General features: G+C 41.7%; 2 protein-coding genes across 6 annotated transcripts in view; one reads left to right on the top strand and one right to left on the bottom strand.

Moving 5' to 3' along the window:
• The window catches only part of LOC119650761 (titin homolog), a 29,951-nt gene extending 23,970 nt beyond the window's left edge, over positions 1–5,981 (top strand). For 3 of the 5 annotated variants that reach the window (XM_038053852.1, XM_038053853.1, XM_038053854.1), the window contains one exon: positions 5,446–5,972. In XM_038053852.1, the coding sequence (XP_037909780.1) occupies positions 5,446–5,627 (182 nt within the window). In that variant the 3' untranslated portion in view covers positions 5,628–5,972. Of the gene's footprint in view, positions 1–5,445 lie in introns of all 5 variants that reach the window. The other 2 variants (XM_038053857.1, XM_038053855.1) reach the window with 2 other exon arrangements.
• Positions 5,982–10,732: 4,751 nt separating this feature from the next.
• Positions 10,733–12,429, bottom strand: part of LOC119652624 — a 1,768-nt gene continuing 71 nt past the window's right edge. The window contains exons 1-2 of the mRNA XM_038056868.1: positions 12,125–12,429; positions 10,733–12,063 (exon numbers count right to left, since the gene is read on the bottom strand). The exon at positions 12,125–12,429 is cut by the window's right edge and continues 71 nt beyond it. Of these exons, the coding sequence (XP_037912796.1) occupies positions 11,681–12,063; positions 12,125–12,362 (621 nt within the window). The 5' untranslated portion in view covers positions 12,363–12,429 and the 3' untranslated portion in view covers positions 10,733–11,680. The remainder of the gene's footprint in view (positions 12,064–12,124) is intronic.

The raw sequence follows: 12,429 nt of genomic DNA on the forward strand, positions 1-12,429 counted from the left end.
TAGCTTTGGCTGGTTGAAAGCTGGGTACACCGTTGTATATGAATGATATTCCACAATAGTGGATTGTTTTACAAGAGCCGTCTTCCTTCCGAGTGACTGTCGGTAAGAGAAACAAGATAACTGGGAATGTCAGTCGTGCTTACATACCTCTGGATTTGCTTCCAATCGGCCCAATTTCCATTCTTTACATCGACACATTTTTAGTCAGGCGGTAGTCAATTTTCTAATTTCAGTAAACAGACGGCTTCATAGAAATTAGGCTGCCAATCTGAAATACTGTCAAGCCATCAAATAACTAGTGCAATCATTATCCACTTCAACACTTTCCCCATAATGTTTAAAACAAACATATACGGGACAATAAGAAAATGGCTCGCTTACCTCCGCAATACTGCAAAGATATCCCCTCAACTTGACAAATGCATCTAGCCTCATCTTTACCGTCTCCCTGAAGGTCTTATTAGCGTTCCCTTCTAGATCCATCTCTCTCTTCCATAACTGCGGTTCTTACTATCTTCTCTCAAGTCTCTTATGGCGCCCGCGATCCTTTCCTTGCTGATGATGATAACATGATATATATATATATGGTTGCCCTTCACCCCTTGGTGGGGTATGGCGCGTCAAAAATACCTACGCGCCATTCCTCGCAGTTACCTGAAATGCACTTCAGCTCCCCCCACGACTTCCCGAGACTCTCCCACTCCTCCTTTACTGCTCTACGCCAAGTGCCCTTGGGGCGACCCACGCATCGGCCATCTTAGTTCGCAATGCAATTGTCGCCCCTCCTTAATGAGGTTAGATCACTACCACTTCTTTCACACTAGATATACAAATTAATCGACACTTTCGATGCTTTGTCGATTATTGCAGATAGGGAGTGTACGATGACCCGTTAGACTGAGAACCTTGATTTTGTTGGTATTTATGTTCAGTCCGACTCTACTTGCCTCTCTTTCCAAATCCAGAGCCAAGGTACATAACGGTGTAAGGGAGCAAACAGATGTGATCAGCGTAGTCGATATGTTTGAGGAAAGATGGCATCGTACATTGAATTCCCCCACGTCGTTCCAGGATGCAACCCTGGTGGACTTCACTTTGGCCCTCAAAATCCTCAGAGATTTTTCCTCGGCACAGTATGAGACATTTTGCGCAATCATATATAGCTCCGATAATATCTATTAGCTTCTCTAGCATGAGCCCACTACGTAGAGCGCACTAGATACACTCCCTATTGACGCTACCGAAAGCGTTCTTGAAATGTTCCAAATTGAATCGCAGTATGTTGATTTGGTCGATGCAGGAGAATCCCGAGAGAAAACCAGCCTGCTCTCTGTCAAGCAAGCTTTCGAGTTGTTCTTTGATACGTTCCAGGATTATTTCAGTTATTATCTTTGCGACGGCCGGTGCACGTAGATACCCCTCGAATTGTCACACTCAAAATGGGTGCCCTTTTTGAAATTTTAACGATCATCCCCTACTTCCACTCTTTGGGAAAGGTCTCGTATTCCCAAGATTTCCGTACGAGTGGAAGCAGAAGATTTGAAGTAACTGCGGATGCAAAGATAAATAAATCTGTGGGGAGATCGTTAAGTCCAGCGGCTTTACTTCGTTTGAGTATATTGATGGCCGAAATTATTTCTCTTTTATTTGGAGGAAAAGTCCGCTCCCCCATTACGGTGACTAGCCATTTCATCCACAAGAGAAGGAACTTCATCGGATGTAATACGGTTAAGGACGCTGGTGAAGTGTTATTTCTACCTCTTCAGTTGTTCACCATCATGGATGAGGAATCGACCGAACATCCTTCACAGGACCATCGAAAGCTTTCATGATGCGATATGCAGTTCTGAAATCATTGCGATCTATGGCATTTTCCACTTCCCTGACCAGCGCAAGCATGTCACGGTATACACTATGTTGGATTTCTCGAGATTTCGCTTGGTATCGGAGTTCGAGCGTGTCACGCCAGCCATCACTCACAGCGGTCAGTAGATCCTTCAACCACTTCCTTTCATCGATCTGCTTCTACAACTCCGCAGTGAGCTCGATCTTCGGAACGTTGCCGACGCTGTGTGCCTCACCCGAAAAAGAGCATTTTTTATGGTGGTCAAGGAATCGGGCCTTGTAGTAGCCGTTAGATGCAACCTGACACCAGATTCACGTCTGCTGCCACTTGGCTATCCAGAATACAAAAGTATATTGCCGTAAGAGGGGGGGGAGTGCTCTCCAGAGTCTCACCATCTTATTTCGCTTAGGCCCAAAATGTTCAGTTTATATCGCTGGAATTTCCGCTGAAGTTGGACAAAGTGAGAATTCTGAGGACCCTCGCTATCATTATCGAGGAGTGTGCGCACATTCCAGAAAGCAATCATAACCTGTTTTCGATAGTCAGAGGTCACAATGAACCAGACAGTTCTTTTCGGTACATATTCAAATCAATTTCATATACCAGTACTATGTCTAATTGTGCAGGTACTAACAATGAGCTGAACTTCCTTGAGTTTTTCCTGATCATTAGCAATCACAGACCGCAGAGAGGTGACTTTCGATATTTATGTTCTCGTTCATTGTCAAAACAAGACTTAAAGGATCATGGAAACTATATAAATACAAGCAGTCTATCAAGAGAACACAAAGCTACACCATCTCGATTTGACCTCGGGGCGCTTCATTATTTGGTTTTGGTGTTTAAAAAGCATATAGACTTATTGTCCCTAGACTGGTTTAACTTCAGAATAAGCAACTTCTGCTGTTTCGACCATGAGCGAACAAATCTAGTGATACCTTGGGCAGTACATTACTAAATTTTTGTTGAGGACATCTTCTAAGGATGAGTTTTTTCTTCAATTTTCTTTACGATTTTAAGGTTTTCTTCTGCAGTTTTTTAGGGATTTCAACGAATTTTATCTGAACAGTAAATGTTTGACTGAAGGTTTCATTATATTTCGCAGCAAATCAGTGTTAGTGATCGGCGGTAAGCATGTAGCCTTAACTGACATATCAGCCGCCCAATGATTTTCATATACGATCACTAGAAGAAGCCGGCTCCATTTCTCAAAATGACTGCCCCCAGTTCTTTCATCACCTTCCTATATTGATTATGCCACTCCTTAAATCCTGGCTAGTTCCTGTTCCGTTCTTCAGCCTTTAAAGTAAACTTTCCGGGATTTGTTGAATTCCAAATACCCACCATTGGCTGCTTGTACCTTAAGTCCAATGAGACATGGTAAGGAAACGTCACTATTTTCTGAGTCTTTTGAGTAATCCCTGGCACATTCTCTTGTAGGTATCTTGGCAGCGACGCCTTCTAAAACGATACCTTCTCGAGCATTCGACTGTCAAATTTCTTAGATAGTCACTTTACAACTGTAGTCTTCTTTGTCTGTTTCTTTCTTAACCGACCCTCCAATTTAAAAATAGAAGCTCGATCGCTGCTATGCATGAATTCCTTACTAACCTGCTATTGGAGGTCCTTGAATAAATTACGTGTTTTTAACGAATGTGAGATTTTTTTTTTAAAAACCAAAGAGAACATAGCCTTGCCAGCCGACTGTTGGAACTTTGAACAGTGCTTTCGCATACCCTGATCCTCTGATATCTCTAAAGTCTTAACTATCTCAATCAACTTCTCTTTGCCGTCATCCATAATTATTTTGTGGACTTTTTTAATGTTTTCGTTAGTAAAAGATTCTTTCTTATTTCACCTTGTTTAAATTTAGCACACCACTTCTCAATGGTTGATTTTCCTGGCGCAAAGTCCAAAAAATTTTTATCAAGCCAAACCTTGGCTTCAACAGTATTTTTTTTTTCGTCTAAAAGCAATACTTAATTAACACACGAAATTCCTTATTATCCATTTTCTTCAAACCAACAAAAGTTTTTAAATATTGGCTATACGGTTTCGATCGCAGGGCAGAGGCGATCTCATCAGACGCTGCCTCAGCGCCTCTACCCTGCGGAGCAGCGTGACCGAAAGCGGCAAGAGGTGGCAATTGGCTCGTTTATATGAAATTCAAAACCCGCCAAGGGTATGAATTACAACGACCGAAATCGCAGAGTGCCGCAGGGTAGAGGCGCTGAGGCAGCGTCTGATGAGATCGCCTCTGCCCTGCGATCGAAACCGTATAGCCAATATTTAAAAATTTTTAAAAGTATTGGGCGCTCGCCCACGAAAGAATAGTCCGCGCACTGAATAGAAGAAGTAAGTTGCTTCTCAAATATGTGCAGCCCGCCATCAAGTAGATGGTGGGCTAAGGACAAGCTCATCCCAAAACAAAATTCATTTTCAACAAAAGTTGCTTCAAAAAACTCTATCCCACAAACTAATAGTCCGACAGCTGTCAAATTTTTCCTTACCTGTTTTAACATTTTCAGATCGTCGGCACATTCCACCATATGCTTAGGCACCATAGATTTTGTAGGTCTTCGGGAATATTTGATAGCCTGCTCTGCCTCCTTCGTATCCTCCCTAAATCTAGTGGTTACCAGCCTTTTTATTTGTCCGATATACACCTTCGGACAATCCGAGCAAGCGATTTTATATATACTGCTCATCTCCTCTACCGTTTTTCGGTCCTTTTCTCTAGCCAGCTGGGATTTTAGCTGATAGATACGACTTGATCCTACCAGTTGGTATATGTATATGCTTGGGCAGATTTGAGAAGCTGACACTTGATCTTTTTAATGCGGTAGAGGTCGATTGTTGGGTGTACAGAGTAGTAAGGTTACTTACGTTCTATCCTTCGCGCGTGTCTCCTGATCATCGTATCTATAGTGGTGTTGGTGTACCCTTTCTTACTTACAGTGTCCATAATGTAGAGTTTTTCGCTCTGGTAATTTTCCTCTGTGAGTGGAATTGTTGGTGGGATTGTGTTCCTCCTTATTGGCACTTCCTTTCCAAAAGCTTTCCCGCTCGAAGACTGCCTGCAATACATTATGATGATTCACTCATATTTCTCTCATCATGTTTTCACAAGGATATTTCACAGGTTACTGGTAAACCTCCGCGTTTTTTATACGGAATTGATATACACGGACCACATATCCCTTTAAAAAAAATAGAACACCACTGTTAAGTATGAAGTGTGTTTGTTACCAATGGTTTAAATATAAATCAATAAAAGAAGTTCTCCTTTTTTTGCTAAGTTAAGTCATTTAGTTACAGCAAAGACGTGCATGTATGTACACATGTAGTATTTCGGCAACCATTTGTTCTGTTCTTGAGTGCGACGAACTTCTTGTATTGATTAATATTTAAAATTTCGGAGTTAACCACGGTGTCTAGGCGACGACTTTCTTTAAATCACAATTTTTCGTGTGATTCTAATCACTATATACCTACGCTCTGCTTTTACATAATTTTTCGCTCAAATTAATTTTTCGTTAATTATCTTACATGTCAAAGATAATTTTTTAAAAACTTTGCTTTCTCTTTCCCAAATATAGAGCGTGCCGAAAAGAAGAAGCCGGAACCACGAAACGATGTGGAGAGGATTAAGCGGTTTGGAACACGACAAAGGACAATGCCTGTCCAGATTGATTTTGAAATTTTACGCGTTTTGCCGAAACACTTGAGAAAACGTATCCAGAGTGCAGAGCATCAAAATAAACGCAAAACGGATTTGTAAAAATGAGCTATCTGGAGGAATTCCTTTTTCAAAATTTGAATTTTGTCAAATTATTGCTATAAAAAATAATGAAAACATTGGAAATCTTTTGGAAAAACTTCGAATAAAGAAAACAAAATTATCTAATATTAGTGCAGCTTGCTACTAAATCCTGTATATTGGCAATATGACAATATATTGTTGCAATCTACTGAATTGATCGCTATATTAATATAAATATTAAAGGCACCTAAAATTTTATGAGCAAATAAATTCCATTGTCTTAGTAAAATTAGTTGTATTTCTATTTGCAAAATATTGTTACGAATTTAGCTTTTACGTACTTCCACCGCTGTCACCAATTGTTACGATTTCCTTTACCTAATCCCATCGCTGTCACCAATTGTTACGTTCTTAGCTATTCGTACTCGTCACTAGTTACATTACATGTTTTACGTAGGCTCATATCACTGGATTGTGTAGCAGTGTATAGCACTAAAGAAAAACCTGATCTATAACTTTAATACAAGCGTTTATTAAACACTAAATTATACAACCGCACTGTATAATTAATTATAGCACAATTCTTTGACTAGTACGATTCGAGGCGTATTCAGACCCGACACGATCTGTTCTAACTCTAGAACCAGGCTGACTTTGTGGGCGGATTTCCGGCCCTTTTGTACCCAGCGGAACATTCCAAAAAGGCATGTAAACACTTTACTAGAAAACTACTTTGAGACAAGATCTTCCTACCCACATTAAAGTCATCTGTTAACAATTATCGTAACTAAATATTCGCCCTATTTTTATACAATTTTGGCGTCTTGGCTAATTGTCATAACTACGATTTACATTGACGTCACACATAATTTTCCAAAGTGATTTTCGTCAAAATATGTTTCCTATAAAAGCCAAAAATTGGCCGTTTGTAATTTTCATTAAGGGATCCTGAGCCTGAAAGGCACTATTAATTTTATATTCATATATCGCACCTTGTAAGACCATAACTTCGACCAAAACAAGTACTAGGACTAGGACTAGGGTACCGCGATGATATAACGTTACTCATCTGCTAAGACCTCACTGGTTTTTTGTTAAGTTCTGTACTCGAATAGTATGCCCAGGCGTTGGAAACCACCGAAATTCGCAAACTACATTCACATCCTCCTTATCCTTACCATCACCTAGACTGTGTTTCACATTCATCGCATGTCAGAACAAGGTTTCGCTAGAGTCCATATTGACATTCAGATTACTCAAAACGATCGCAATTTTACATTTAAAAATCCCCTCTTAAACTACATCCTAGTTTCAATAATCAAAGCTCAATCGATGGAAAGAGAGGGAGGTAAAGTTGGACTGAAGATAAACACCAACAAAATGAAGGTTCTCAGTCTGACGTATCATCTTATTCTCCCTATCTTCATTAATGGGCAGAGCATCAAATCTGTTTTCGCGCTGCCTTGCCTAAAATCTGGAAATGCAGTTATCTCAACACCAAGATTAAGTTGAGACTGTTCTGTGCTAGTATTATTTTCATGCTGCTATATAGAAGTAGCACATGGAAAATGAACTCAACTGTTACTCAAAAGCTCCAAGCCTTCGTGAACACCTGTCTACGTTGTATCATCGGAGTACACTGGCCCGATACTAGCATCCGTACGCGATGTGATCGGAAGGCGGAAGTGGCAGTGGAGAGGTGACCCATTCTTATATAAGGAACCTGAGTGCATGACAGCTCCAGAGTGGATATCGTTTATATTGCCATCGGATATAACAACATCTAACGGCATCGTATATTATCAATTAAGATTGGTGTGAAAGTTTAAAAAATGTTAACTCACATTGAAACTTTCCTCACCATTTAAACCTGACTCCAAAGAACTTTCCACTTTCCACTTTTTCCGAAAATCTCCTTTCGGAACAGCCAAAAAAGCTTTCTGCGTGGTTTTTGTGGAGTTATTTGTGCAGTAAGGCCCAAAACAATATTTCATTGTCCTCCTTAGCATTTGATCCGAGAAATTAATATCGACAGTTTTATATTTTTATGAGTAACTACTAGTTGCGGGCTACTGAAGTTTCTTGACTCAAGTTGTGACGTCATACAACGTGGCGCGGGCTTTTCAGTCTGTTTGAATTTATAATAATAATAATCGTTGGCACAACAATCCATATTGGATCAGGGCCTTGAAGTGTGTTAGAGCACTTCATTCAAGACCGTAACGGTACACTAGGAGGCAATGTGGTCAGCATTGCGCTCGCTGTTTAAATTTGGTTGAAATTGAAAGTGCTTATAATTTCAAAAACACATTTCGGTGAGTGCAAAAAGACAAGGGGTTTTGATTCAAAAGGAAACTTAGCAAATTAAAACTTCTTTCGTGGGTTCCTTCACACGCTAAAAGACTGGACTTCTTGTACATCAGGGAATGGGCACTACAGCATCACTAAATGCGGCAATTCTGAGAGAAATCGAAAGTAAAGCGACAGAGTAAAAACTCTGAATCGGAGGAAAACCTGTGATTAATGTATTGATGTATCGAGGGGGCTTGGATAGCTTTCTTGTATGACAACCCATAATCAGCTGTGCAATGCCACATACCTTATACCCAATGCACTGTATCATATATACGGAACTAGCACCACACCTTATGCGCGAATTTTATCCTGCAATTACCGTCGTAGGTAGAAAACGTGCAATGATTTGTCTTCATTATAAAATTATAGAGGTATCACGTTGCTGAGTACCATCTTTTAAGATATTCTCCTCTATCTTGCTAGGCCGGATAGCCTCATACGTCCAGAACATCATACCAAAGAGGCTTCACTCCAGGCAAATCAGCAACAGATCAGATTTTCTCTATGCGACAAGCGATGGAAAAACTGTTGGAGTGTGGACATCAGTTGCACCATCTCTTCATCGACTTTAAAGCCGCCTATGATAGTCTAGCCAGGGTAAAACTGTGCACGGCCATGAGAGAGTTCGGTATCCCGACTAAATTAATAAGACTGACTAGGCTGACCCTGACCAATGTTCGAGGCCAGATAAAAGCAGCAGGTTCACTCTCAAGACCATTCGAGATCAACAACGGTCTACGACAAGAGGATGTCCTTTCGTGCATCCTCTTTAACCTGGCCCTCGAGAAAGTGATCCTTGATGCCGAGGTAAATGCAAGGGGTACGATCCTTTTTAAGTCCACCCAACTACTGGCCAATACTGACGATATCTACATCATGGGAAAAACGACCCAAGACATTCAAACTGTCTTCATCCAGATCAAGTAGGCGGCGCGAGATCTTGGGTTGCACATCAATGAAGGCAAGACAAAATATATGGTGGCAACGTTAGCATCAAAAACCAAAAAACAAACAATATCGAATTGCACTGGTCAAACGGGAAGAATAAAGATAGGAGACTACAACTCTGAGATCGTTGATAATTTCTCCTATCTAGGGTCGATAATCACAACCAATAACAGCGGCGACGATGAAATCCACGCACGGTTGTTGTCAGCCAACAGAGCCTATTTCAGCTTACATGCTGTTTATACTGATTTCTCCAAAGCCTTTGACACCGTTGACCATAACATTCTCCTCTCTAAACTTTCTTCGCTAGAGTTCCCTCCCTCAGTCATCTCCTGGCTTTCCTCCTATCTCTCATACCGTTCATGCAAAGTTTCTTTTCATGGTCACTCATCTCGTTCCTTCTCTCCTTCCTCTGGTGTTCCCCAAGGCTCTATACTTGGCCCGCTACTCTTCCTGTTTTTTATCAATGACCTCGCCTCCATCCTCACCTGTCCGTATTTGCTTTACGCAGACGACCTTAAATTGTTTGCCTCTGTTTCCTCTCCATTGGACTGTGCTCTCTTACAATCCAACCTTGATAATTTAGCCCGTTGGTGTTCGGTCAACAAGCTAACACTGAATGTCAACAAATGCCACTGGATGCGCTATTCCCTGAAACCCTCCCCATCATCCTTTTCCTATTCTCTCAATGGTCAACCCCTTTCACTACTGACCTCCTTCAAAGACCTGGGTGTAATATTCGACGATAAACTTCGTTTCAATTCCCACTTCGTTGACATCATCAATAGAGCTTCCAAAATGTCTGGTTTTATCCTACGTTCCTCGTCCGACTTTACCTCAATCCAGCCCTCCTTAACACTCTTCAATTCCCTTGTCAAAAACATCCTTGAATACTGCTCTGTAGTCTGGTCCCCCTACCGCATCCGTGACGGCCGCGCTCTTGAAGCTGTACAACGCAAATTCACCCGGACCCTCTTTTACAAAAAGAACCTTCCACGGGTTGATTATCCGTCACGACTCCGCATCCTCAATCTCCCCTCCCTACAGCAACGCCGTATTTTCCTTGATATGTGTACTCTTTTCAAACTCTGCAATGGTCTGATGGACTGCTCCGCCAACTCGGATATTACTCTCCGTATCGCCTCGTCTCATGACACACGTAATGCGGACATTTTCGATGTGCCGTTCGCCGAGCTCGAGATTTACTTTCACTCTCCGATCCCGAGGTTTTGCAGGTCGTACAATGCCCTACAGCTTGGTTCATTTGACTCTATGTCCCTCTCTAGCTTTAAGCGCAAAATATGTCATTTACTTGCTCCTCCCTCTGAGGACAATATGTAATAAGAAATTTGCTTTCTGTGTATTGTCCTCATTAAATAAATAAATAAATAAATAAATAAAACCTCTTCCACTCCAAACGTCTCACCATAAGGTCAAAGCTCTTGCTGTACAAGACAATGATCTTGCCAGTCCTCATTCCTCGGAGGCTTGGGTTCTTAGCAAGAAAAATTGCAAACTCTGGGCCGCGTTCATGAGTGTGGACGATTTCGTAGCCTACATAACGACGAAATATGTGAGCGATACCATGACCATCCGCTTGTGGATAAAATCCGGCCCAATAGGTTACGGTGGGCGGGTCACTTAATCCGTATGGATGAGGATGATCCTACCCGGAAAGTCTATAAGGGCAATGTCTATGGTAGGAAAAGAAGACGAGGCAGACCCTGCCTGAGATGAAGCGATGGCGTAGGTCAGGGCGCCAGACAGCTTTTAGGGATATCGAATTGGTGGACTTCGGCACAAAACCGGGATGTCTGGAGTTCCTTACTAAGGCAGGCCTAGACCGGATACCGGTTGTTGCGCCGTTGATGATGATTATCTGATCGGAGCATTCGACAACTCCATTGCAAGTTATGTCATGTAATGGAAAAAACTATTCCAGGATGGAAGGCGAGCGGGTCGCCCTAGGACTGCTACAAGCGTCCGTCATGCTTTCCGGGCTCTATTCAGTTTCTGCAGGTTTTTGTGTATCGCAATTATTGTTGTGTTTACCATGCTCCAATTTGCTTCCGAAGTCACCATCTCCTCATAGAGACTATGGGATACAATAGCTACGTTCAGGGAGCCATTTAACCTCTCTTTTCCAATCTCGAATCACGAACAATGGAACACAACATGCTCGGGTTCGCAGGTATAGCGGCGCATCCGGGACAGTCGATAACCCACACCGCCTCACCGGATACGGTCCTATAAGCACTACACACGGTTCAGCGCGATTGCTCGATATGAAGTACTCACCCTTTTTTAGTTCACTGTATTGTCCAGTGCTCTCGCCCAGACTGGACCCGCGTATAAAAGGGTGGATTTCAACACTCCTACGATAAGCATAATCCCTGCTAGTGATAAATTAGCTTTTGCTGCCTTTTCTCGAGCATAGCCCAGTCCAGGATTTTGGCAATATTGCTTTTCATGCGATTGTTAATATGGACCGCCTCCGTCCTTTGCCCACCAGGTCCAGTTTAGCCACTTGTAAACATGCTTTGATAGCGTATGGTTTCACACCCTCGTTTGGTACGCAAAAGTCAGGCACTTCGTCATACATTATGTTCTACAGCAGGGGCCCATTAAGAAGCCTTGGGAACACATTGGCACCGCAAACTCGCTACAGTTTTCTCCTAGAATCATATGTAACGAAACCACTCTAAACCATGGTACCACAGTTCTCAAATTGGCATTAAAACACTGCTTGTAAATTTCAACACAGAATTTTATTCATCTAAAATTTTAATATATATTGCTATAAAATCCACACTATTTCCTATATGGCAAGAGCTCACAAGCCTCCAACGTTCTTTGTTATCTTTCAAATTTAGCTCGAAGGGTTGTGGATCAGTGTGTCTGCCACAATCATTGCCGGGCCCTATTATAACTAAATACTTTCCGTGATACGCATCCAAATATCGAATAAATGCTTCGTGGTTATTGAAATAGCAAAAAAGCAATGCAAAATTCCAATCGTTCGACGCGCATGCTTCCTGCAGAAAATTCGGGGTTAACTCGTTTCTAGCGAACGACAAATCTATGAATGTTTTTGGTGAATAAGAACTTTTCCACCATGAATTATCCAGCTCTACACCAAAAACAGATATTCCTGATGAAAGTGAACACTTGAATGTAAAATCCAAACAAAAAAATTCACAGAAACAAATCACCTATACTTTCACGAATAATCCACTCCAGAAGTCCCGACCCACAACCAATGCTTAGAATTCTAGACACACCAGCGGCTTTTAACTCATTTTTCAGAAATATTAAACTATCTTCTGACGGCCAGGCCCACAGATATCTGGATTTCTCTTCCAGTGGTATTGTTGCGCCTAACGAAATTATATCCTTCCACCTTCTTTGAAGCACCAGCTCTTGTAACTGCTCATCCCACGAAGTGAACATTTTAGCTGTTACCAGACCACTAAGCGCCAGTCAAATCAAACAACGCTTCCCTGGCAAACGTTCAAAA

Source organism: Hermetia illucens, chromosome 3 (assembly GCF_905115235.1).
Source record: "Hermetia illucens chromosome 3, iHerIll2.2.curated.20191125, whole genome shotgun sequence".
In the NCBI taxonomy this organism is placed as follows: Eukaryota; Metazoa; Arthropoda; class Insecta; order Diptera; family Stratiomyidae; genus Hermetia; species Hermetia illucens.